The sequence below is a fragment of the Rosa chinensis genome, chromosome 7 (assembly GCF_002994745.2).
Source record: "Rosa chinensis cultivar Old Blush chromosome 7, RchiOBHm-V2, whole genome shotgun sequence".
NCBI classification, from domain to species: domain Eukaryota; kingdom Viridiplantae; phylum Streptophyta; class Magnoliopsida; order Rosales; family Rosaceae; genus Rosa; species Rosa chinensis.
The window spans coordinates 1,610,649-1,638,090 of NC_037094.1; the positions used below are offsets into that span (position 1 = coordinate 1,610,649).

General features: G+C 35.8%; 1 protein-coding gene and 1 long non-coding RNA gene across 2 annotated transcripts; one reads left to right on the plus strand and one right to left on the minus strand.

Annotated features, from left to right (window-relative positions):
• Window positions 1–6,829: 6,829 nt before the first annotated feature.
• Window positions 6,830–7,656, minus strand: LOC112175484 (mavicyanin). The gene is made up of 2 exons (XM_024313159.2): window positions 7,368–7,656; window positions 6,830–7,268 (listed from the first exon to the last, which is right to left on the minus strand). Exons 1-2 carry the CDS (start codon window positions 7,552–7,554, stop codon window positions 6,880–6,882), a joined length of 576 nt encoding a protein of 191 aa, XP_024168927.1. The 5' UTR covers window positions 7,555–7,656; the 3' UTR covers window positions 6,830–6,879.
• Window positions 7,657–11,210: 3,554 nt separating this feature from the next.
• Window positions 11,211–12,514, plus strand: LOC112180329. Its single transcript, XR_002928202.2, has 3 exons — window positions 11,211–11,674; window positions 11,763–11,899; window positions 12,160–12,514. It is a non-coding gene; the product is annotated as an uncharacterized LOC112180329 (long non-coding RNA).
• The last annotated feature ends 14,928 nt before the right edge of the window (window positions 12,515–27,442 follow it).

Genomic DNA, 27,442 nt, shown 5'->3' on the forward strand with positions numbered 1-27,442 from the left:
TTGTGAAAGAGGTGACAGCCTGCTATATTCCATTGGAAAAGGAAAAATTGATTCTGTCAAACTGTTAAAAACTTGATTCTATCAGCCTGTTTCAGCCGGTTTGAAACAGCTCAAGTGATTGCAGTAGTACATAAACGTTTAATTGTCCAGAAATAAAATTCTGCAATATCAATATGAAGCATATATAATTGTTGTTTCTTCCCAGAAGTGAACCGTCTAGTCCTAGGAATTGACATTTTCTTGGTATCATATACTGCATCAGAATGTTGTCAGACCTCATCTTCTTGGGCTTGCCCAGAAATTATAAGAAAATTAATAAAAAACAAGATATATATGGAGGAAATTAAATACTATATCCCTGTAAGGGATTAAATCTGGCACAAAATCAGAATTGGATTAATCCGTGTGTAATGTTTCTGACCTAGGGATGTGAAACTAATGTTGCAAATACTCATTGACCAGTTCAATGAATTCAATAATCTGAAATACTTCCATTTTCAAAGTACCCTAGCTAGTTCTAACATGATCCACAGATAAAAAATAAATAAATAAAAAGATTACACTTGAACAAAACCTCATCGATATAAGTAATAATATTAATGTTGAGCTGAGGAAGGGACTTATTTAACCTAGTTAGGTAGTCTAACCAGACTGATTTGGATTTAGAGGTCTCTCAAACAAGACCCATGATTGCAAACTGCAGCTGCTCTCCTAGATCTGCTTGCCCAGTTCTTCAATCTGCAGGAAAAATTATATATAAGATCTGCAAACTATTAAAATGATATATAAACAAGGACTAATTAAAGAGTAAAGGAGCTGAAGAAGGGTGGGGAAGAGAATCAAGCAGATGGGAGTAGCTAGGTGATGACAGAAGCATAGAGAGCACAAAGAAGTGAGATGCATATTCATTGCAAACCATCCATCTGTGCTCTCTATCTTCTGTCAACAACATCATCACCATCACCACTACTAGATCTCTCTACTCCCTACCCTAAAAACTAAATGATATATCAATCATGATGTTTAGCTATCTAGCTAGAGAGAAAAGCTTAATTTGTAGCTGCAAGCAGGCAAGTCAAGCAGAGATAGTTGAAAGAACACAGCCCCAATGGGTCCGTATTTATAGCAGGAAAAGCGAGCTTAGCTTTGCTAGAAAAACTGACTTAAAAGATGAAATGGTAAAAGGGGTAGATATATCAGATATGTACTGTCACGGTCTTTCATTATTGTAAAGGGTACTATAGTACAATGCCATATCTGATCACTATCACTCATTTACTGTCTGATATCTACTTGCAACTGTTTCTCTTGCTCACGAGATTAAATTTTTTTCTCAAAGGACTGTACCTCTTGTAACTCTCTAACAAACCCCACACCCGTTCCCAAAGTCAATTAACCCTATCTGCATACCCTATCTGATACCATTTTAGCTAATAGAGAATATAACTTTTCAGTTTTCACCCCACCACTGCGTTAATCAGTGAGGAGGATTCGCGAATGTAGTCCCATATTTGGAACGAAGGACCAATTATCAACTAGTACTGATACTAGCTGCAAGCTGCTGCTACCTGGTAGGGTTGAGTTCAATGATTCAGATCAGATCAATTTCTCAGTGTATAGTGGCTAGTACTGTAGTACTATAAGATCTCTAACTACTACTACCACCACCAATTTTCGTAATTGTACTGATGCATATCCTAACAGAATGCGTCAATATTGATATGCCCCCATGTGCATTTGGATTTCCATAATCCTTTTAGGATCATAAACCCAGATGGCTGTGGTCAGAAAATCCTTGTGTTCTTCTCTGGGTCATTACTAATTCAAAGCAACTCCATGGTCAAGTTATATATGAACACTATAGTAATTGATTAATGAGTAAAAGGGTGTCTGAAACTTTCAAGTGGTTTTACCTGGTCAAATTTCACAAGTCTTGCAGAATCCATTAATTTGTTCAAAACCAAACAATTCCTAATTTGTTGTTAATATATCTATCTTCTGAAGTATGACAGGCACTTTTAAAGCTAGCTACCCACTAATTGGGATAGATCCCAGGCTCCCAGCCACAAGCTACAACATCTAGACTCTACAAGAAGTGTAGAGACATTAGTAGTCACCCTCGTGACCTCCACAAATGCCTAAATTCACAAAATATTATTTCCATAAAAAAGTATTAGTCTGTATACACACACATATATACCTGATTAAGAAAAATCATTATATATATATATATATAAATTTATACAAGATATGAATGAGCTCAAATACTGAACGCACAAAAGGGAGCGCAGGACCACTGTGGTCCATTGACTAGTCGATTTATCATATAAAGGTGTATATGAATATAATGGAAAAATAATTTTATTTATTTATTTATTTATTTGAATGAAAGAGAATTGAATTTTTTATCTTTCTTAACTTTTATTTGATTAGGGAAGTGAAAATAGCACACTTTTTTTTAGAAATCACACCCCTATTTTATTTTCCATACAATTGATTGCGATTATATTATCCTAGTGTAATGTTATTACGTGAAAAAAGAATATAATCTTATAAATATTTCAATTTAAAATTCATTTAAAAGAGCTGGCGTTTGATCAAGTGGGACTCTTGTCTCAATGACATATTCTAAGTTCGACCATGAATGACTAATTGTTGTATAATAAAGAGATTGGGTGCCAATCCATTAAAATGAAGAAGCAACATTATGTACACAACAACTCACCCTCAGCTGATTACATCAATATTGAGTCATTTAGACTACCCTAAAATAACCTAGATGATTGTCACTATAAAATTAAGCACCAAGTAACCTGACGAGACTAGGATTAAAACCTATTAAGGCAAGCTAATTTATTTGAGAACTCTAGAATCTACCTACGTAGAGGGATAATTCCTGGGGAAAAAAAAATTGTTCATTTTAAAAACAAGAGATAAAAGTATAGCAAATGATATTCTAGTTCTAACTATGTGTGTCATACAATTGATATTTATTTTAAATTCTTAAAAATCAATAGATTTTATCGCATAAATTTGTAACTTTCCGCCATATGCTTATTCTTCTAGTATGTGGTGACTATGTAAAGTAACCTATCATATTTAAGTTGCATGTATGCATATGACATTCTTATGACTAGATTTCTAGATAATTTGTTACTAGATTACTTATTCTTGCATGGTTATGGTGTCATACCCGGGGACGATTAGGTTTATGTTCGGTTTATTCTTGGTGTCAATATGCTGACATGCGATCCTTGCATGTCAGCATATTGGTCTTGGCTTTTTTGAGACACGGTGTCGAAGAGAACGTAATCTCTTAAGTTGTTGATTGCAAGATTTTACTGAGAAACTCAAGTAAATTTCGTCTAAGTAGCCTTGGAAATTGGCATATTGCGGTTATAGTTGAGCCTCTATCGGCTCGTGGTACCTGTAACTGTATTCTCTTGGGGTTTTGGTCTATGCCCCCTCCCCCCAAATGTATGGTTTTGGTGATTGAATGAATGTTCTTTTTCTCTCAAAAAAGATTACTTATTCTTGCATACGTAAAATGTCCTCAGCCATTAGGTTGGTCGTTACAATATTTTTATTGTATTATTTAAAAAAAAAAAAAATTTATATATAAAATAAGAGAAAAAATAAATGAATCTAATGAAAATTTATCATTTTTATATGGTTTTGTTTTTTACTATTTTGTCTTTACTATATGAAACTTAAACTTAAAAAATAATAGATAGAAATAACAATTCTTGTTTTTTAATATTTTCCCTTAATAGATCGCAGCCTTAAACTACAAATTTCATAATAAAATTTGATAACAAACTCATCCTTGGGGTTCAGTATAGATAATTCGATAAAAACTTCGTTTGTACCCAAATTCATTAGTTTGGTATAAAACTTTGAAGAGTGGTGTCGCAATTAGTAAATCATACACTTGATTTTTACCTAAAATCCATTAACACTATTTTTCAATTCTTTCACATTCAAATACGTTGCTGTTGTAATAAGCTATATAAACTACTAGGTGTTTAAACCCTTGAAGGATGCCATGCCACATTCATGCATCAATAGGGTTGTTCATGAAAATTGTGTGCTACATAATATGTTGATGTATATATTTTGTGAAAAATAAATAAGGTCCCAAGTGAACTCAAAAGTCCAAAAAATTAACCTACCTTGGTCTATATACATGGAATTTGAGATGACAAATGAATATTTATGATACTCATATGTCACTATCAATTCTCTAATGAATATTCATATTTCTCATGTGTCACTATCAATTCTCTATTTCCTCCTCCCTACATTGAGGAAGAGAGGAAATAGAGAAACAATTAATGAGTTGTCAATACTCATAGCTACCATTTGTCATCTCTAATTCTAAGCCACGTTCTGTGAATCAATACTCTACTCCAGCATGGTGTGGGTTTTTTTTGGGTAAATGAGAGAAGATAGAGCTAAGCCAAGTTCTTGAATCAATACTCTTCTCCCAGCATGGTGTGGGTTTTTTTTGGGTAAATAAGAAGAGTGGTGGGAGAGTCTCTATTCAGCTTGCAGGGATAAAGGCTCCTAAGTCCATTATTGCAAGTTGCCAAGAAGCATGGAGACGAGGGTTTCTATTTCAAAGCATCCCTCAACACTCGTTCCTTATCGCTTCTTCCATCTGTATGTCCTCATAACAGCACTTTAATCAAAGTGAAGGAACCCAATTGGGGCGGTGGGCTGCTCTCCTCTGCTAACCACCGAATAAAGCTACCCTCCATCCCAACACGTGTCGACACCCTACTATCTACTTCCCCTATAGGTCAATTCTGTGGCCCAATGAGAGTGAAGCTGGCTATCTGATGGTAACCCACTAACCCTAGAAACTTGAAAATATCTCTAACAACTGGCCGGCCACCGTTTGAGACCCGTCTCACCCAACAAGGTGATTGGACCCCATTGCTGCCGTTTTTGGCGAATGAAGTATTCGTTGGAATTTTTGAGCTTTCCCCTTTTGGGTTGGACGGATATGGTTTCGGACAGAGGTGATGGAGAGGATCGAGAAAGTTGATTGGCCAAATGAGATGTCTGCTCTCTGATCTGGTTCTGTGCTGTCTCCTCTCCAGCGCTTCAGAATCATATATTTTATGCTTCTATTATCATTATCTTTATCTCTTGCGTCTTTATTGACTGGTCTTGGATTTTCACAATGTTGAATCATTAAGAGAAGAGAATATGTATATATGCAGCAGCATCACATATGGGTAGCGTCTAGATTAAGCAGTTAGCAATGTATATAACAAAGATGCAAAAAACTAAGCTAATATCAACAAGTTCATGATTAAAGCAGTTCTTAAAAGATCACTTACTGACTCCATACCTTCCTGTTCAGAAAGAGGCGTTTTCTCTCTCTTTTTTTTTCTTTTTTTCTTTTGAGAATGTGAGAAATAAAGGTTTCTGATAAAGGGCGAGAAAGAGAACAGTAATAATTTTATTTAAGCTAATATCAACAAGTTCATGATTAAAGCAGTTCTTAAAATATCACTTACTTACTCCATACCTTCCTGTTGAGAAAGAGGCGTTTTCTCTCTTTTTTTTTCTTTTTTTCTTTTGAGAATGTGAGAAATAAGGTTTCTGATAAAGGGAGAAAAAGAGAACAGTAATAATTTTAGTTTTGGTGCTTAATCCATACTGTTAGAACATGTGTGTGTTCAGTGTTCTTGTACGTGGATCAGGGATTCGTTTGGTCTCAGTAGAAAAGGTTAGATCTCCAGTTATATCTAGCCATCTAGGTCATGCATCACTGAGGCAATTTAGTGGGAAGTACTGTTTTGGATATTATGCCTATGATTAGCAAAAACAGATATAAAAACCCTGATTGGCAGTGCTGCAAAAATGATGGACCAGTTCTGCACAAGTGCATGCAAGGCCCAAATTTATGGTACATAGCAGTCCTAAATTTGATACTTCTTGGGCTTTACCTACACAGCTAGAAAATTGCTGTGAACTTGTGACGGGATTTCAACAGTCGGTGTAGAGATACTATATTTATGTTTTAGAAAAATCTGGAAAGGAAAAGCTACATATTTATTCATTGTGTCTTCGAACTCAAAACTAAAAGAGTACAAAATAAGTTTTTTTTTTTTTTCAGATTATAAAATCATCCTTATGGATGACAATGAGGTGGGTCAGATAGTTCAAAGTATCATTTACGCTTCGTGCTCAGTTGCCCACGCAGGCACGCTCATGCAAGCAATGTTATTGGTGACTCCTCAAGTGAGGATAAAAATACCGAAATGTGTCGTATGTTTGTGGGAATTGACTCTTTAAAAAAAAATTTCTCCAAGACCATGATTTCTCACGCCAGAACTGTGGACCATAACACTGTTCTTTAGTCAAAATCTTACACTGTTCTTTAGTCAAAATCTTGTGTTCTTATTTTCTCACCAAACTGTAATTTTAGAATTGACGAAAATTAAAATTTTTAATATAATTTTATTTTACAATTTTCTAAAATCAGAAAATCGAAAAAAAATCATTAAAAAAATCTGATCGAGACTTTTATGTTCCATCACTTGAAACAACTCCTCAATCATATTTTACTAATATGATGAGATTGTGGCATTTGTTAATATCAGTAACTTTCTAGAAAGCGAAGATGTGGGGTGGATTCTCTTTCTAATCACTATAATAATCACAAACTTTTCGGCATCAGCTAGGGCTGAACCTCATTGATAGAAATTTTTCCCCTAGTTCTTTTAAAACAACCAAATACTAAATTAAGAGTATGTGATTAAAGAAAACAGAGAATGTCAATTAGACATTATTAATGATTCTTTATTTCTTTTCTAATTTGGTTCACATGAATTAGGGGCAAGTAAAGAGTACACATGGCTTTAACTAGAAGAAAAAGACCCCAAGAAATGACATTACAGAAGTTGTAAAAGAGATGGCAGTTACAGCATGCATTGCAACTGCATTGTTCTTCATGTCATGATGATCATGATCATGATGATCTGGTGATTCAGTTGCATTCTGGTTTGCTGATTGAGCAGGTGGTGGGCTTTCTGTTCCAGCAGCCGGTGATCCCAAGACTTTGACAATCATTTTCTGCCCTTTCTCGCAGTGTCCGGCAGTCCCACTAATGAAGTAGAACGAACCGGGTCGATCCAATTTGAAGACTAAGTCACCATCGTTAGAGCTGAAAATGGGATTATCGGAATGGCATTTTTCGTACTCAGCTTCCGTCACCACCATAACTGAGTCTGAGTTTTTCTTGTAATTGAAATCTAATGAAGCCATGAAACAAAGCAAAGTATTAATGCTATAGTATACATGTACGTCGCAAAATTGAAGAAAATATTTTAGCTAGAGATGCGAGTACTCACTGAGAGTGTCGTCAACTTTGAACCTATTCTTAGAGGCCCATTGGTTGTACATATCTTGGTCACTCTTTGATTTGGGGACCTCCCATCCATTGCTCTTGTCACCAACTTGAAATTGAGTACAAGTTACAAAAACGACCTGAATAGCAAAGAGAAGAAAAAACAAGAGAAATACTTTGGAGGATTCCATGATCAAAGTACGTTTCTGCCGATTTGTGACACTACTCTAGCTCCTAATTTGTTTATTGGTTGATCTCTAGCTAGCAAGTTAGGGAGAGTGAAAAATGATAGACTACGTTTGATGAATTTGAAGTACCAGGGCATGAGGTTGTACGTACTTATATAGAGTGATGAAGTTGAAGTTTGTTACTGAAGAGTCTGAAGGAGAAGAGTGATAGGCCCAATGGGGATTGCTAGGAGTGAAAGGTGGAGGTCAGGTGGCCGGTAGGCTAGCTCATTGAAGCTAGGTAACTGATCAGCATTCAACAATAGCTGTTCTTTATCTTTGACTACTTCTTCTACAAACTGTTTTCAAATGTTTTCAAATGGCTGCTGAGGCTGTTGAGGGAAATTAGGAGCGGATATTTTTTTATCAAGTGTGTTATTGCCATTTTTTTTAATTATAAATTAAAAAAGATAACTGAGTCAATAGTTTATCTCAATGAAAGAGGTATGAACTGTCGAACTTTAACGCTGAAGTTGAGAGCGACTGCAAGGAAATCATTGATTCCCTTCCGTACAATAGGGAATGCAGCAACTGGAGACTTACACCGTTCCTTGCCATATTCCACTGCCTTTTCAGTGTGTTTCTTGGTCATGGATACCCCGTGAAGCTAACCGTTCAGCAGATGCTGCGGCAATGCTAGCTAAACAGAGGATGTGTTCGGAAGAATGGATCAATCTTCCCCCAACCTCTCTTTTATCAGTTCTCAGAAGTGATGGCCTTCCTGGACCACCGTCTGGAATTACTTGATGTTATCTAAATTATTCACATTTGGGACTTTCGTTTGTTTTTTTCCCATTGTTTTACTTGTACTCTGCAACTTTGCCTTTGGGCTTATGAATGAACATTTCTTCGACCAAAAAAAAAAAAGTGAATCAGCCAAAAAAAATTAAGGTGGTTTTTGGTGTCAGCTCTATAAAAATAATAATGACACATGAATAGATAAAGGACTACTTAATCTTGTAGATGTAGGATTTTATCATTCTCGCCCTTTTGTGAGATTTTCTCACCCATTCGATTATTATATAAAGCTTGATTAACTCATTAAAATTATAGTCTCATCATAGTTAACAAAGTGCATCCTATGACTTGGTCAAAAGTATGTGATGCCCTGGCTGTCTGAGCGGAATTGGAGGTGGCACTGGCATGTGTTATTGATATATCTTTATCAATTAGGCAAATGATAATTTCTTAATTAATTTGCTTAGTGAGTTGGTCTACAACTAATGTTTTGCACCATTAAGTCTGGTTTAGGTTGCATCAGGGGAGCTAGTCTCTAGCTTGTTGTTGTTCCTTTTCTTCATCGGAAAAAAGAGGAGGAAAAAAAAAACTGTTTTGTAGATGGCACTTGAGGCTAAATTGGTACTTCGTTCTCGTTCATTTCTATTCGTCCGATGTTTAAAGTAAACAAAGAGGATTCAGCAATGGCTATATCTTTTACTTGACTTTGTTTAATACTAGTCTTGCCCACATATGCTATGCATATGTAAAAACAGTTTTTTTTTTTTTTTTTTTTTTCTTTTTGTAATATTTATGTCTTGGTAATGATTGAAGTTAGAGAAATATGAGGAGTTATCTGCAGATGAGGCCATGAGGGCAATGAGAAGTTATTTGCATAATAGGGTAGTGGGAAGTTATCCAAGTACAAAATAGCTTAGTGGGAACATATTTTTTTTTTCTTTTAACTGTTTATCAGTATTTTATTATTTACTATAATACCCTTCAAATATTAGAAATTAATTAAAAATAATATATGATATGGGGTCTTCGTGTCTTTTCACGTCCACTTTAGCTAACAAAGTGAGTTCTCTTAATAATAGTATAGATTAATATCAACTGTTTTCAAATGCAGCTGAGGCCGTTGAGTGAAATCAGCTGATATATGATTTTGAAAAATGTATTTTTCTTCCCTTTTTTATTTTTTTCTCTTGTATGAATCTATGATTAGAAAACTATTATGAGAGCTTATTTTATCTTGTCAATGTTCCTAAATCAAGTAAAGGCGGTTTATCAAAATAAAATTCAAAAAAATCAAAAAATCAAGTAAAGGTGACGTTTGGTCTCAGTTCCAAAAGCAAGAAAAGAAAAGAAAATATATTTAGTGAATATCGATTGTGTTCTCATAGGTTTTGTATTTGTATCGTTAATCACATATTTGTACGAATCTATGATTAGAAAACTATTATGAGAGCTTAGCTTATCTTGTCAATGTTCCTAAATCAAGCAAAGGCAGTTTATCAAAATAAAATTCAAAAAATCAAGTAAAGGTGACGTTTGGTCTTAGTTCCAAAAGCAAGAAAAGAAAAGAAAATATGTTTAGTGAATATCGATTGTGTTCTTATAGGCTTTGTATTTGTATCGTTAATCATATATTTGTACGAATTTATGATTAGAAAACTATTATGAGAGCTTAGCTTATCTTGTCAATGTTCCTAAATCAAGTAAAGATCAAAATAAAATTCAAAAAATCAAGTAAAGGTGACGTTTTGGTCTCAGTTCCAAAAGCAAGAAAACAAAAGAAAATATGTTTAGTGACTATTGATTGTGTTCTCATAGGTTTTGTATTTGTATCGTTAATCACATGCATTTTGTTCATGTACTTACTATATTGATACCTTGTTCATACTCTTGTTGTTTCAGCAAAAGAAATTACTAGCACTTTTTGTGTGTAATACTTGCTTTCTAGTTTTTATCACATAATTTTTTGCATGTACATTTTCAATCAATGAGATATTTGGGAAAACTAAAACATCCCATATCTCGAAGGAATACAGTAGAGACCGTGAAGGTAGCCTAGGAAATATAAACTCGTCTTCATATTCATGAAGTTAGTAAGTTAGCAACAAAGTACACTACTAACTTGGATACACAAAATGTGATAGGTTAATTAAGAACAAATCAAGAATAATTTAATATTCAATTGACACAACAATTAGAAAATTGCACCCAGTTGGATGTTGAAAACTTCATAGTGTATAGCCCTCAATTGAATCAGATTAGTTAAGTAGAGGCGCTTTGATTTTTACATGTTGCAATCTCAACCAAACATAATGGATATATAAATGAATGATTATGAATGAGTTTCCAAAGACAATATCTAGCTTGGTGCATGCATGACTGTTATATGTTCTCTAAAATGAATGAATCTTTGATTTCGATTGTAATCTCGGCATATATACATGGCTCAACTATATATAACATTGAGAATATTTGAACGAAAATAATCTCAATATATAGTATCTGTTGGCCTCACTGGAATTACAAGTGGAATTGACGTTGAATCAAGCAAATGTCCAGTTTTCTTTGACATACTGATCAAGATCATCTCTCAAAAACATGCCATGGCTAATTAGTATAGACTGGGTTGGTTTAAACTTTCATACGAGATGTACAATAAATCAACCAATGCAAAGACAATAAACCTTACGGCCCATAGAAGTAAAAGTACGTACAATATTAACAATAATTGATGAGAAATTAAAATTTGACAAAATTAAATAAAATGACGATTAACTAATTAAGATAAACATCAGAATGGTGGAGGAGGTACTCGGATCCCTTTGTTTAATTTGGATTAGTTAGGGAGGAGGGATTTGATGCTTCACAAGGTGTGGTATCGGAGGAGGTGGCGGGCTTGGCCTTGTTTTGCCGCCTAGTTTCCGGAACTTCAAATCTTCTCCATAAAAATTCATTTCTAGTTAGCAAATTAATCTAGCCATCCCTAGTTGACTCCTAGTAAATTACCCAAAAATAAAAATAAGCAAACGAACTTGCATCAACTTGAGATGGTTGCATAGCCAAGATGGATGCAGCCAGTGGCGGACGCACGTAGGGACGAGTGGGGGCAGCTGCCCCCAGTGAACTTTTATTTTTGTTGAACCGGTCTCCGTTTTGCCCCCACAATCAATATCCAAGATTCCAAATACTTGTTCTCCTCCTTCCTCCGATCTAATTCCATCTGCATGCTGGCTTTTCTGGCATCCCTTGCTTAAGTGACCCCCTGATTTGGATTTTGTATCCACTGATCTGCACCTCCATCTACTTCTCATACCTTGATTCCGGATCGATCAGGCTCCGAAGTACAAAGGTTGGCCTGAAAACGAGTAGGACAGGTTTGGTTTTGTAAGCTTATTTGCCATTTGAGATTTTCAATTTTTGATTTGATGTCATCGTAGGTTGCTGGGGTGGGAAAGAGAAGAGGAGGGATTCAAGATTGTGGTGGACTTCGGGGGGAGGATTTGGGTTTGTTTCCGGAGAGGTGGATTCGAAAATTTTGATCGAGTTTGGGGGATAGTTTTCAGCAGGAAAAGAGGTGTGTTTGGTTTGGGTTTGTATGGGTTGTTTGAAATTGTGGTTTTGATTATAAAATCTATATGTATTTATTGTTTGCTTTACAATCTCACTATTTGTTTCTGCAAAATCAATTCATATTAGAGATCGATGTTTGGGCTTTGGAGCTTTGAGACTGCCAATATAATTAAAGTAGTGTCTAGCTTTTGCTAGAGATCAAGATGTACATTGGTTTTGGGGTGCTAACATCTGCTTAATTTTCTGGAGCTTTTTTACTTGCAGATTAGCTGCTGCTTTGACAACTATGATGTTCCTCAGGGACAGTTGTTTGAATTTCAAGTCCATCTGCATAGCAGCAGAGTATTCATGGGGGCTGTTTTTTTATATCTATTTGATGATGCTAGTGATACATCAGATGATAGATCGATGGTCTATCATGATAAGGTAGTACATGCTCCTGGTTCGTCATGTCAAAAGCATGGGAATGGTCCTCTGGTTGGGGTGAAAAGATTTATTTCTCTTGTTGGCGGGTGATATCTACAATATAGCAGTATATGTTTAGGTGCTATATTCACAATTCATGTACTAAATGAAAATCTATCAATCTATTTGATATAAAATATAGCGATTGAAGTTTTGTTTCATTAATACGAAGTTTTATTTTATAGTCGTTTATTTTTTTACTGCCCCCAGTGACAAATATTTCTGTGTCCGCCACTGGATGCAGCGATGAATAATATCATAATCAGAAAACGAAGGACTCGAGTACTTCCCATCTCCAAAAACCATAAGACTAGCTATTCGTGTTTACCGCTCATTCTAATTATAAATTTAATTAAAGAGATTGCCCTCATTATTGAATTGAAAGAAGTTACGTATTGTTGCGTGCAAATGATTCATTAGTTTAAATAATGTTAGTTAACTAGGACTAAGTCCGACCAATTCATGTTTACAAGGCTATTAGATAGAATAGCTGATCAAGGGATCAGTTGAGGTTTTCATTAGTTGGTTAATATTCCATTATAGTTGCAAGTTGACTTTGGCTCATGGATGGTGATGGAGTACCAGTACTGATGGATCCATATATGCTGCAAGTATATTCCCTGAAAATGTATGGTTCTTTCCACTTCATAGTTTTCATAGTCTACAAAACTAAAACCAGTCCATAGTTTATATGATAATGATCAACGGTCAATAATTTTCATTTTCTTGATTTGTCTCATAGAATTAGTCGCATATATTTCACTTATTTAAAACTATAATGTGCTTAGTTTAAATTCCAATTATTCATCATTAGTGTTTGAGGCCGGTATGGATAAATTATTTAGAAAATTCTTTATTAGTATTTATAAGGGCAATGATATAGGGCCTCAATGAGGCCTAAGATTTGTGGCCTCAAATCCTAGGTGTCATGCCATGTAAGCGAATTCAAATTTTATTTTCAATTCCACATAATAAATCTTGCCACATCATACTATTGCAATATCAACTTTACCCTTTTAAATTTCCTTTTAGATGTTAGGGGATGAATCAATTACATTAATGAATTAAATTAGGTGACGGAAAAAAAAAGATAAGCTATTAATTAATATGTATTGATTTAAGAGATATGTCTACAAATTCTTTGACAAATATTTTTCTTCATTTAATTAAATTCTTTTCTATAATTTTTCTTTTCAAATAGCATCAGTCAAGAAATAGGCATTAACTTTTCTTTTCAAATATTGATTAATTTCATCCAAAAAAATAGCATTATTAAATTGAATTTGGAGGTAAGAAAAAATTCCAGTCATTAATTATCATCTACAAATCTAAATATAAGGGAAAAAACAAACAAAAAAATAATAAACTCAAAATATAACGTGTAAACTCTAGCTACATAAAGAGAAAAAAAAATGAACATAAGAATATATATAATCATATGAATATGTATTTTTCACATTATATTTTCAAAATTTACAGGAACCCAACAAAAGTTGAATTCATATACATGTGTTATGCAAATCTATTGATCGAGTGTATGTGCAAATCTATTGACTGAATTACATTAATTTTTTTTTTATTCTTAAAGAAAAAAAAAATTGTTGTTTAAATCTAAGCATGAGAGTAATGAAAAGAAAAAATAAAAAAAACCAAAATAATTTTTGTTTAGAAGAAAGCCAAAGTAACTTAAATTCATTAGATTTTGGAAGGATAAGATAGTATTTTTCTCAAGAATTACATGTCATGATTTGACAAATTGGTGATGTGTGTAGGTGACATTGCATGACACCTAAGATTGAGACCACAAATCTTAGGCCTTATTGAGGCCACAAATCTTTTTCCTATTTATAAACAAATTTATTCATGAAACTATGCAATACATATACCAATGGGCAATGATATGGAGCCTCAATGAGGCCTAAGATTTGTGGCCTCAAATCCTAGGTGTCATGCCATGTAAGTAAATACAAATTTTATTTTCAATTCCATATAATATATCTTGTCACATCATACTATTGCAACCCCAAATTTACCCTTTTACATTTCCTTTTAGATGTTAGGGGGTGAATTAATTACATTAATGAATTTAATCAGGTGATAAAAAAAAAAGATTAATTCCGGTTTACCTACCTGAACTTATGGTCATTCTTCATGTTAGTCCCTAAACTTTCAATTTCATCAAGAATACCCCTAGACTCCCAATTTTCATCAGCCGTATCCAATTTTTCAAACCCCATCCAAAATTTCAGTCAACTGATGACGTGGCAGGAGACAGAAGGGCGAAATTTCGATAATAACCCTGATTATAATTATAAATAAATAATAATTAAAAACGATAATTAAAAAAGCCAATGTTTTTAAAATGAAAATAAAGACTTATAGGAATAATATCTTCCACGATATCAAGTCTTGTATTCATACATAATCACGATTTCTTGACAAATTCTTTCTTCTATATGAACACAACATCTCCTCCAAGATTTTGAGACTCTGAGCCATAATATCAAGTCTTGTTCAGTTTTTTTTTTTTTTTTTTTTTTTTTTTTTTTTTTTTTTTTTTTTTTTTTTTTCAGCAGTCTGTGATCTAACTCTCTCTCAGACTGAGAGTCTCAACCTCTCGCACTCTAAAACCCAGTCCTTCAGTCTTCAATTCAAAATTCAATCGACCACTGCGCACTTCTCTATCCCCTTCCCCACCAATTTTCTATATCCAGCTTATAGACATGATTTCAATTCCTCATTCTACCAACAGAAACAAAGATTTCAGATTAAAGGTTGTGAATTTGATCCTAGAAATAAACAAATCGAGTTAAACAAAGGCGTATAGAGTTATATACCTGGAAAATGAACCTCGACCAGTCCCTTCGATCTGAAGCAAAATGACTCTGACGGCTTCCAGGTACGATTTTCCGGCCAAGTTTAGCTTGCCCAGACCTAGTGTACGGACAGCTCCGCATCTCGCACTGATCGAATCGAAAATTGAATGGTGCTAGATTTGGCAGCCTCTCTAAGTTATATATTACGGTCAATCTATCTAATCTCATGGCCTTATCTCAAGCCTATCTCTCCAAATCATGTATTTTTCTTCGACAGATTCTTAAATTCAGAATTGCAACAGGTTTCTAAACCCATATGCTTTCCTCAATCTCTCATCTCCACTACCAAATTGGAAACCACAACACCAAAAATTCACAGATAATTAAAGCCATCTAGCTAGAAGAAAACCCAGCAATTGAATCCAGATTGTAACAATTGAATCCATCAATTCTAGATATTTATGTTCTTGGACCCAGCAACAAAATAGAAAAACAAAATGCCAACCAACGAAATTCAAATATCGGCGACCCAAGTCGTTCATGAACTCACTGCCACCATCAAAGCCGCTCGAGCACTTCCGCCACCGCAACTCTGACGCCGGCTTCACAAGCAGATCGCCGTGAGGCCTTCCTGTGGTTGCCGAAGGGAGGACCTTCTCGTTGTACTCGATCCCTAGGGTTTTGAAGATCTGATGGAGGCGATTCACCTCACGGTGATAGAGAACCGTAAGAGTGAGGTTCATGATCTGGAGATCCTTGGTGTCAGAGACAAAGAAGAAGATGTGGAGCTTGGTCCTTATGTTGAAGATATCAAAAAGAAAAGGAAAATGATTCCCTTCAGATAAAAAAAAAATAAAAAAATAAAAAAAGCAGATGAAATGTAAATTGACCATTTTAGCCCTTTTGTCTCCTGCCACATCATCAGTTGACGGAAATTTTGGATGGAGTTTCAAGAATTGGACACGGTTGATGAAAATTAGGAGTCTAGGGGTATTCTTGATGAAATTGAAAGTTTAGGGACTAACATGAAGAATGACCATAAGTTCAGGTAGGTAAACCGGAATTAATCCTAAAAAAAATATCAGCTATTAATTATGTATTAATTTAAGAGATACATCTACGGATTCTTTGATCAATATTTTTCTTCATTTAATTAAATGCTTTTCTATATTGAATTATATGTCAAGAAATATACATTAACTTTTCTTTTCAAATATTGATTAATTTCATCCAAAAAAAAATAGCATTAATAAATCGAATTTGGGAAATACTCATGTCTAAATTAAGAGGTAAGAAAAAATTTCACGTTAATTAGCAGCCATTAATTAATATCTACTATCTAAATATAAGAGAAAAACAAACAAAAAATAATAAATTCAGATCTAACGTTTAAACCTTACTTACATAAAGACGTTTAAACCCTACTTACATAAAGACGTTTAAACCCTACTTACATAAAGAGAAAACAATGAACAAAATAATATATACAATCATATGAATATGCATTTTTCACATTATATTTTCAAAATTTGTAGGAACCCAATAAAGGTTGAATTCATATACATGTGTTCGGCAAATTTATTAATCTAATGTACATGCAAGTCCATTGATTGAATTACATGAAGTTTTTTCTATTCTTGATTAAAGAAAAAAAAAATTGTTGTTTAAATCTAACATGAGTGTAATGAAAAGAAAAAAATGAAAGAAAGCCAAATTTTGTTTCTTTTTAGAAGAAGCCAAAATAATTTAGAGTCATTAGATTTTGGAAGGATAAGATAATATTTTTCTCAAGAATTACATGACATGATTTGACAAATAGGTGATGTGTACAGATAACAAGGTATAACACCTAAAATTGAGGCCACAAATCTTAAGCCTCATTGAGGCAGCAAATCATTTTCTTATACCAATAGAGAAATGTTATTAACATATCCCTAAATACTTAATACATATTGAAATTTTTTTACATTTAAAATCAGATTATATGGGTATATGAAATGACTAAAAAGACATCCATATTAGAAAATGAACTATAGTTGGAATCATATGTTTAATAGCTTTTAATATTGTTATAAATTACTCATTACAAATTAAATTCTTATGATTGTTCATATTGTTTCATGGTAACTAATAAATAGAAAAAAAAAAAAAAACTATTATGATATATATATAAACCCTAATTGGAATCTTCTTCTACAAGCTTGACTACTAGTAATTTTGCATTACAAAATCCTTATGATTGTATATGTTGTTTCATGATAACTAATGGAGAGAAAATAACAACAATGTAGTTATAAACCTAGTTGGGATCCTCATCATGTGTTCTTGATTATTTTCAACAATCTTGACTACCAGCAATTTTGAATAACAAAATTGTTAAGATTGTACAGGTGTCATGATAATAATTGAAAGAAAATTAAAATTATTATAATGATTTTGATAATTAAACGCATTTAAATTCATTATGATATATATAGAATGTTATCATTATGATAAAGATTGTCATGATGATTTTCATATTAATTTATATATAGTGATTCCATATAGAATTTTGAGATTTGAGGATAATTCAGGTAGTTTGAGTGGTGTATTTAATAAAATGATAGAATAAAAAATCAAAATGGTGGTGTATTAAGTAAGAGGTGTGTAAGTTCTCTCTTATACAAACTACAGAACAGTGAGGGTTGTTTCTCTCGTCTCTCCCGAGCAACAGCCGTCACTTCCCTTTCCTTCTCTCCGTACGACGGCGCGTAGCCTTGATGTCGTTGTCGGACGGGTCTCCTTGGTCTCCTGCTATTCTGCTCCCCCTTCGGGTTGGGTAGTGAGAGTGGGGGCAAATAAGTGCCCTGGATCAGGTCCGATCTGGAGCATCTAGCGGCTTGTGAGACGATGGGTGAGGTCATGCATGCTGGATTCGAGCGGTGGAGGAGGTGGATGTCGGACTTGTCTGGTTTCGCAGTGGTCTTCTCCTGGTCGTGTAGTCGCTGCTCCTTCTGATTTGGCTGGAACTTGAAGGCCGATGGCTTCTTCCTTCTTTTCTGGACTGGATCGACGTGGTGGTCGCAGGTAGAGTTGGTGGTCGAAGGCAAGTACTCCGGCGGGCATCCAGGCGGGTTTTGGCCGGGTTCATGGTTTGCTGCTGATGTGTTGGGCCTCATCTTGGGTCTCTGTTGTTGGGCTAGGGCAGGGTCTGCTTTGTTGGGCTCTGTTTTCTTTAGGGTTATTAATCTAGGTTTTTTAGATTTAAGCTAGCATTTTTTCTTTTTTCTTTAAGCCTCTGCTTTAAGAATAATATTGGGGAAGGGTCTTGGCTGCGTTCGGATCCTCCCTAGTAGTGTGTCAAGGTTACTTGAATCATTGGAGCTTAATCTTATGGTTACATTATGTTTTGAGTAGTCTAGGGCTTGCTTTAGGTTATTCATTCATGGCTCTCTTCTGTCGTTGCCCGGAGTCCGGGTGAGTAATTTGTAATGTTTCCTACTTTACTATTAATGGACTGACACCCCACGTGTTCAAAAAAAAAGAAAGTAAGAGGTGTGTATTAAGTATTTAGGGATGTGCGAATAAAATTTCTCATACCAATACTGTTGAGAACATGAAAAAATATAACTCCCGTATTGGGAAAATTTTTTAAGACTCTCAAGAGAAACCCGTAGGGTTTCAAGTCTAGGCGGCGAGGTCGGCGGCCATATGCATGCAGCATCGGTGGCCATCTGCGTGCAACGTCAGTTACAAGCCTAACGTGTTTCACAAGTAGGAGACGGTTTGACTGGTTAAGTGGCTTGCTTGGTCAATCTTCGAATTAGTGGTTGACTGGTTTGATCGGAGCTAACCTACTTGGTGGTTTGATCAACGGCGACGGCGGCTGGTTAGCTTGACGTCTGGAGGTCGGGGATCAAGCTTTTGGCGACGGGAATTTAGGCAATTTGATCCTTGATTCTAGTGGGTTGTCGTGGCTTTTGGGTTGGTGGTCGTCGGCTAGATCTTGCAGTTGGAGGCCACGTGGTTCTGATTCCGATCGGCAGAAGATTACTTGCAGGTTTTCAGTGCTTGATGGGATGCTGGCAAGGCCGGCCGCCTGACAGATTGGCGACGGCAGCTTCAATGGAGCGGTCTAGGACTTTTGCCTAGTTTTCTCAGGTTTGGACTGGGGTCTTGGGGCTTTGGCACAAATTCGGGTTGTTGGGTCCTATTTTGTGGGCTTATAAGGGTCATCACTTGTCACTTAGTGATGAGGATGGGTATGGCCTAAGAGGTGGACCTTCTTAGGCAAGTGGGTTAGTATATGGTCCAGGACCAATCGTTTCGAAGCATAACTTCTGTAGGAGTTGATAATTATCTGGAATAAGATTGGATTTCAAGCGGCTTATGGATAAGGAGTTGCTCCTATTTGTTGGCTAGGAAGTTGTTTTCTATTGGTACCACAATTGCATGATTGGCTAATGGGAGGCTAGACTATGATTTTGCCCTAGAAGACTTAGAGTTTCTTTATCTATAAGCTCGCTAATTATAGCGAGCTTATCATCGACTTGTAATGAGTTTGCTTAGCTTAGATTAAGGTTTCTAGATTTTCTTGCCAGCTATATTTTTGAAAGTGCAGCTATACTCTAGCCATTGGCTGAATGCCGGCTATTGATCCTATTGATATCAATTTCTATTCATATATATATATATATATATATATATATATATATATATATCAGATTCTATCCTGAGCGGAGTTCCGCTTTGAAATTACGGAGTGAACTTTGAGTTTTGGATCGCTTTTAGGTCGCATATCCTCATCTCAACCGTTAAGTTTTTAGGTACTAGTGTATAGATCATCTGTGCAAATTTTCAGCCAAATTGATGACTGTTAAGGCATTGATAACTGCTTTAAAGCTAATACAGTTCAGGCTAGACAGATTCAGTTCGTCGATTGGTTTAAGTGAGTTAGATACCTTAACGATCATCAATTTGGCTGAAAATTTGCAGAGATGATTTATACACTAGTACCTAAAACTGAACGGTCGAGATGCAGATATGCGACCTAAAAGTGACTAAAAACTCGAAGTTCACTCCTTAATTTCAAAAAGAAACTCCACTCTGGATAAAATCTGATATATATATATATATATATTATATAACTCCTACATTGAAAAAATATAACTTTGCTTATCTTATAATTTAGGTCACTCCATCAATTATCAATTGGTTTTGAATGTGAACCTCAGATTACTTTATTAAATACATCATGGAATCGTAACGCCCCGTAGTCGATCACCTTAACAAAATTTGGCAAAGTAAAGTACGTTTATTTATAATTTGCAATCAACCAATAGGGCCATGCGGTATGGCGCTACTCGGTGGAGGTGGAGGGCTGGGAATTGCTCCTAGCTTTCTTGGTGCTGGATCTGCAATCAATAAACTTGACCGTGCGTTATATATTACTCAATCAAATATGTTCTAATCTATAATGAAAAGCTGAGCGTTTAGCCTGTTCTGTGATCTGTTCTGGCTAAATTAAGAGTTTCAGATTGTTTTTCGATGTTGTTTGATTCCCAGATTAACTTTCATGCATATGTACGGTATGCTTAATCTCAAGAGAGTTACTAAGTACAGCTGATCGATCAATGATCATTAATTCAAACTGATCGAGCTCATCAGCTTCCAGCTAGCTTAGATATGTATAGCTAGTAGCTTAGATATGTATAGCTAGTAGTGAAAATGGTTGTCAACTAATGAACAATAGTATGCCTGCAAATCAAAAGTTCATGCTAATTAGAAGAGAGATAGAGAAAAATCGTTTACCTGCGTGAACTGATTGCATGGACAAGAATGAAGCACTAAAAATCATGAGCATGATTATCAGAATACGGATCACAGAGCATGAGATGCCCATCTCGATCTTAATCGATATTTCAACGCAAGGCCGATGTACTGCTAGCTAATTGGCTCTCTCAACTTATTGAATAATATATGTACAATATATAGGATAATAATGGTGTGTTAGAAATTAAGTGAATTAGTCTTTGTAAAAAACCGCGTTGGCAGACTTTGACCTAAGTGACTAGTGCGCCATTGATGATCGATTATTTATTTTTGTAACTATCCATGACGTGCATTTTGGACTTCTTTTGTAAGACGATTTATTAGAGGAGAGATTGAGGTTGAATTTAGCTGATAATTCCCCAATTACCCGACATCGGTCTAGAAGACTATTGCAGAAGGCCCGAATCAAATTCATGAAGCTGAATTGTCTGCTTGAATTAAGATCAATAAGCTCATTTAATCCGACGGTTTACATTTTTGATGTCATCAAACAATGGTTTACATTTTTAAAATTACAATACTCTGAAATATTGTAATTTCCTCGAATACCATTATAATTTCTTTCTTTTTATTTCTTTAAAGAAATCCATACTTATGTATGAATGCAAAATCATGACCTATGCCAAATTTATGCAAGCCATAAACCTCAAATAAAGAAACGAGATGTCTTACTTGGCTCCTCGAACTTCACTAGCCTTACGCACTTACCTTCAACACCTGCTAAGATTTCCCTGATTTACTTCAAAATTTCAAGTAGATGCGCTCTAGTAGTCACTATCAAGTATAGTTCAGAGTCTCCATGCTCGGAATCAATGATGGTGAAACGTACTTTCCCAACTGGAAATTCACGGTACTTGTGAAGCTCTAAATTAATAATTGGGTTTCATTTTCAAGTCATAGCCCGTGTTTCTCACGCTGCATAGCCCTTGAGACTAACCTTGACGTTTGGTCCTCCTTTACCTTTTCATTAGTCTTTGATAATTCAAGAACGTACCATCATGATGGACCTCACATTTGCCATGCATGTGACTTGACAAAAGTGACCTGCGCTCTCATCACATAATGCTTCCCGATTAAAAGGTTTTTTTTTTTTTTTTTTTTGCCAACAAAGGTTGGTTTAGTTGGTAAGGACGGCCTTGTGTTGGAGCCCCCATTCAAGTTCGAATCCTGATACCGACTATCATTTGTTGGCGGGTAATCTAAAAAATATCATGCATGTATAATTCTATACCAATAGGCTGGGCTGGGACACTAGTCAATTTCGTAAGTCCTGTTCGGTTAAGGTTGTAGATTTGTCCTAACCCTGGTAGTGTAGGGAAGCCTCCCTCTTATTTGAACTTTTTGTAACAAAAAAAAAAAACTCATTCTTTAGAACCTTCACTAGCAAAATCAAACATGTTCCACCAATACTATGAACAACTTGTAGATGAAAGTGGAAGATCCTTTTATGCATATCCACGGTCTTGAAGACATGTTCTTCCCACCCAAATTTTCATGAAAACTTCTAGCACTCGATCATCAAATATAGAGGTGATAGAAAGTTCAAGGAACGCAGGCCTCCAAACACCATTCATCAAATAATTCATAGTACGTGCATACTCTAGCAAAATGTACTGCCCAAATAAGGGATGAAAACTGGTCTTCATTGACTTGTGGAAGTACTGCACTTGATGAAGCTTGCTTAACAAACTGAAACCATTGTTATATAATAAGTTGCAGCTCCATGCAGTTTGTTTATTTCGGTTTCATTCTTCACCTTTAGAGCTTGTTCATGAGCTGTCCAAGGGGGCAGTATGTTTACTGAGGCCAAATTCCTCACTTGTGTAGCTGCTCGGGGCGGTGCCAATCAATGAATTAACACCTCCATATCATATAGTGGATACTAGACAGAAGCTACTTGTGGATGTCCCTAGGATGCCAAGTCCTAAGACGCATGTAGTCTTTAATCAATTTGTTGATGGATATGGAGTACTATTGGGGTGTGTGTGTGTGTTCCTCGAAAGTATATGGTTCATTAATCCTCCAAAGTCTACAATACTTCTTTTGGTTCTGCAATACTTAAAGCTACGGTTCGTCTACGGGTACTATACATCAAGTAAACTAGTTCGATACATAAGTAGACTACCTCGATACAAAGATAGACTAATTTGATATCAAGTCAAGCTAGTCTACTTATGTATAGAGTCAGTCTATATCTGTATCAAATTTAGTCTACTTAATATATTGATACATTAATGTACCGTACAATTTTCCATATATACTTAAACTGGCCGGCTAGTTTTTTTCAGATTGTACGTCTCCTGGAATCATCAGCATGCTTCATGTTTCCATCACCGTTCAGTTATTTTTAACACCAAAAATCTTCATATATCCATGTAATTATTAATTACTAAGTACTTGGCACTTAATTTCTTGCATATATACCTATCCTTAATTAGTACGTTATTAGTTTCATAACTCCGCCTTCATGTTAATTAGATGAACCTACTGAGAAAGAAATCAATTACCTGCGTAAACTGATTGCATGGCCAAGAATGAAGAACTGAATATCACGAGCATGATTCAGAATACGGATCAAAGCGCACGAGAGGTGCCCCATATCTTACTCGATATTTCAATGAAAGGTCGATGTACTTTCTAGCTAATTGGATCTTAACTTGTCTCCTTCTCTATGTGTTTTCTTGATCTTTGCTGGGAAGGACGTACAGAAGCAAGCAAGCAATACAAAACCGCGTTGGATTTGACCCAATTTCACTTTAAAGCGGTGTTATTAGTACTAGTACAGTAGTACATGGTTGGATTTTTGATAAAGGTCAATACGAGAGATTTAAATGAAAGAGACGATAGTTTTGAATTTTGAATTTAGCTGGTTACTAAAGTCTCTGATGACTTTGACCATATAAGGCCCTTTCAAAAAACAATGAAGTCTATGATGACTTTGACTATATAAGGCCTTTTTTTTGAAAAAAAAAAGTCTTTAATGACTTTGACTATATAAGTCCTTTTTGAATTTGAGTGGACTCAAATTCATCAAGCTCAATTTTTCCTTTTAAATGAAAGATTCATTGGCTTTAATATGCCCCTAATTTGGGTATAAAATATAGAATAGTACAAAGAAGATTACTCTGTTAACACATTTTGAGCACGGAATAGTCTATACTAAACAAAAACACTTCATTCAATAGACAATCTATCGTACTTAATCTCAAATTCGGAGCATGCAATTGTGGCATGCTGGAGTCAAGTACCTCATAGAAGAGCTCCACCTAAGCAAAGACAAAATAAACACCAATAACCTATTACAAGAAAAGCAACAAAAAAACACACAAAGTGCATAGACCAGCCTAAACCCACTAAAACCCACTAGAAAATGGTGGAGACTTAATGAAAAAAAAAAATTAATTAAAATAATAGCAGCTTAGTAGAGTCCAAAAAAGAAAGAGCCCCAGCCCAATGCTCAACAGAACTAGCTAGCCCAGCCATGATCCTTGCCGCAATGCTGCCTACGATACACCACCTAGACCACCCGTGAATCTCAAACGCTGGGTATACCAACTAGACCTGAACCCAAACTAGATTTGGATCATCCCGTACACCAAAAAGCCTTTAGAACCACCTGATGCCGATGTCGCTTAATTGTCTACTTGGGATTATGATTTTTTTTTTGTTTCAGTACTTGGGATTATGATTTTTAACATGCGCATACCCCAATTAATATGATTTTCTTAATTAATTTGCTCAGTCTCATTCTTTTTTATTTTATTATTATTATTATTATTATTGAGGAATTAGCAATAATTAATAACAAAGATTGATTCGATAAAGCATGCAAATTTCAATGACATTTTCACTTTAGGCGCCAAAATAACAAGTCGATTGTTGTACCTAGAGGGATACCTCTGAGCTTTTTGGAGCGATCTCAAGCGGTGAAACTCACCTAGGGTTTCGTGTGGTGGCGGCGGCTACCTTGCGGTCCCCAGACCCGACAGCCAGGGGACGGAGTGCAGACTTCTTGTTTTGCGGCGTCGCTGTTTAGGTGGAGTGCTCGACGGAAAATAGGTTGAGGCAGTAAGGGCTCCAATCGCGGTGGCTTACGGCTGAGGTGTGTTAGCAGTATTAATATCCCACATTAGATATCAAGCCACGTGTCATCAATCTGTAAATCCTAGCTCTAGTATAAATAGCTGTATTCAGCTTAGCTCCCTCATGTAGTTCGACCTATCAATTTCTAATTTCAGTCTCTATTTTTCTCCCTTTCTTGATTTTCTTTACAAAGCTATCATGCTTTCCTATGTTGTACCACATGATGCTATGAGTTATTCATGTAGCAATTATGTTGTTAATCCCACTACTCCAGTTACTCAAGTTGGGTCTATTTCACATGCCACCAATATGACACAAAGTCTCGGTTCTCTTCACAATGATTCATCATCTTCACATTCTGCGTACACTGCAAATGTCAGGGTCAACAATGGTTCTTGTCCTATCCAAAATGGATATGTGATGTGTTCTACACCTGCACCTTACAGAGGGAATACTCAGATGCATAGACCTTACTCTTCTCAATTGCGTGGAGCCATACAACATTCCATCTTCACACAATTTTCTAGTGGCTTTACTCAGCCGCAAAATGGTGGTTGTCCTTCACTGCAAAACACACAATTCACTTAGCAACAGGGAAGCTTTACACAACAAAAAGATGGTGGAAATTCTTCGATGCAAAATGCAAATTTCAATCAACATAATGAAACTTTTATGCAGCAAACTGTCAATGGTGTGAGAATGCAAGTACCATATGGTAGATCTCAGGTGCAGGGCAACTTTCAGATTTCTGATAACTCTAATGGTGGGTTTTCCACACAACAGAATAAAGATTGTACAGAAAATACCAGGAGGTCTTGTTACGTTGCCAAAATGTGCAGATATAAAAAGCAATCAAACAATGACTTCAGTCAACCCAAGTCTGCTTCCATTGCTGCTCAACCAAGCCCATGTTCTTCCATGCCACTTATTCCTCCTGGTTGAAGCATCTGGTCTAATATCTTCTCCAACAACGTTCACTCATCTCAACATCTATATCTCTGTGTCAGCTTGAAGATTGTATCCAATCATCAAGCTGAGGGGGGGTGTTAGCAGTATTAATATCCCACATTAGATATCAAGCCACGTGTCATCAATCTGTAAATCCTAGCTCTAGTATAAATAGCTGTATTCAGCTTAGCTCCCTCATGTAGTTCGACCTATCAATTTCTAATTTCAGTCTCTATTTTTCTCCCTTTCTTGATTTTCTTTACAAAGCTATCAAGGTGATCGAGGGTGCGAGCTCTGGTGCGCTTTGGACTCCTTCGTGCTGGTTTGAGGCTTTGGAGGTTTATAGTGGCAGCGGCGGAGGAGGAAACTTTTGAGGCATGGGTTTATGTGTTCGGAGGCTCGGCTTGCTCCCTGTTTTCAGGTCGGGACGAGGTCTTCTCTGACCACGGCGATGGTGGAGCAACGCGACCGGCATTCGGATTGATGAGGGGAGGCTACTCCCTCGAAGGATTGGTAGCAGGTCGATCTAGGGAGACGAGTTGATGGAGATGGGCTTTGGCCATTAGGCCTTTGTCTGGCTGAGCTGCTGTTCTGTGGTCTGGCTGGGCTAGCCCAATCTCTTTTCACATTTCTCTGTTAGTTTGGGCATGTTGTGGATCTTAGGAGAGTAGCAAAGCCCTTATATTGTTTTTTTTTTTTGCTTCAAATAGGTGCTCTTACCTTTTCTATCCATGGTTGTAGCTGTATACTGGTTGATGAGTCGCAATGTACACCAAGAAGGTCTTAGGCGTCAAAACTTGTCAAGTTAGTGATCCTGATTTAGGGTTGGATTTTTTTACTTTATACATTTTACTTCTATTTTGGTTTGTTTGGTTTAAGTCGCTCTGCTATATGCAGTCTGATTGGCTTCTCTAAGCAGTTCGTATTGTGCTTGAATTTATATTATAAGTAGTTTCTTGAAACCCTCTAACTTGATTCAATGACATCGTAATATATTAGAACCTGATTCCATTTCCTAAAAAAAAAAACAAGAAGTAGATTGTTGTACAAGATAGATTATCAGAGTTTGTCTTTAATACATTTCATGCCTAATCGAGAGAACACCAAATCACAAGGATCAGCACAAGATTTGATCTTTACAGAAGAGCCAACCACCTATAAACATGTGGATGCAATCTTAGCCTCATCCTATGATGATCGAATGAAACGATTACATTTTTTTTTTCTTTTTTGAAAGAAAAAGGAGTTTTGAATTACCGAGGATTTAGTTTTCGAATTACCTGGGAGTTTTGGAACTGATCTTGATTAGCTCGTAGTGGTTAAAATGGCCACTGGAAAATCATGATTTGTGTACATACAGTATACCTGCAAAAGTTAACTACCTGCAGAACATCCAAAGGTGAAATAATTTGCTCATGAGCCAG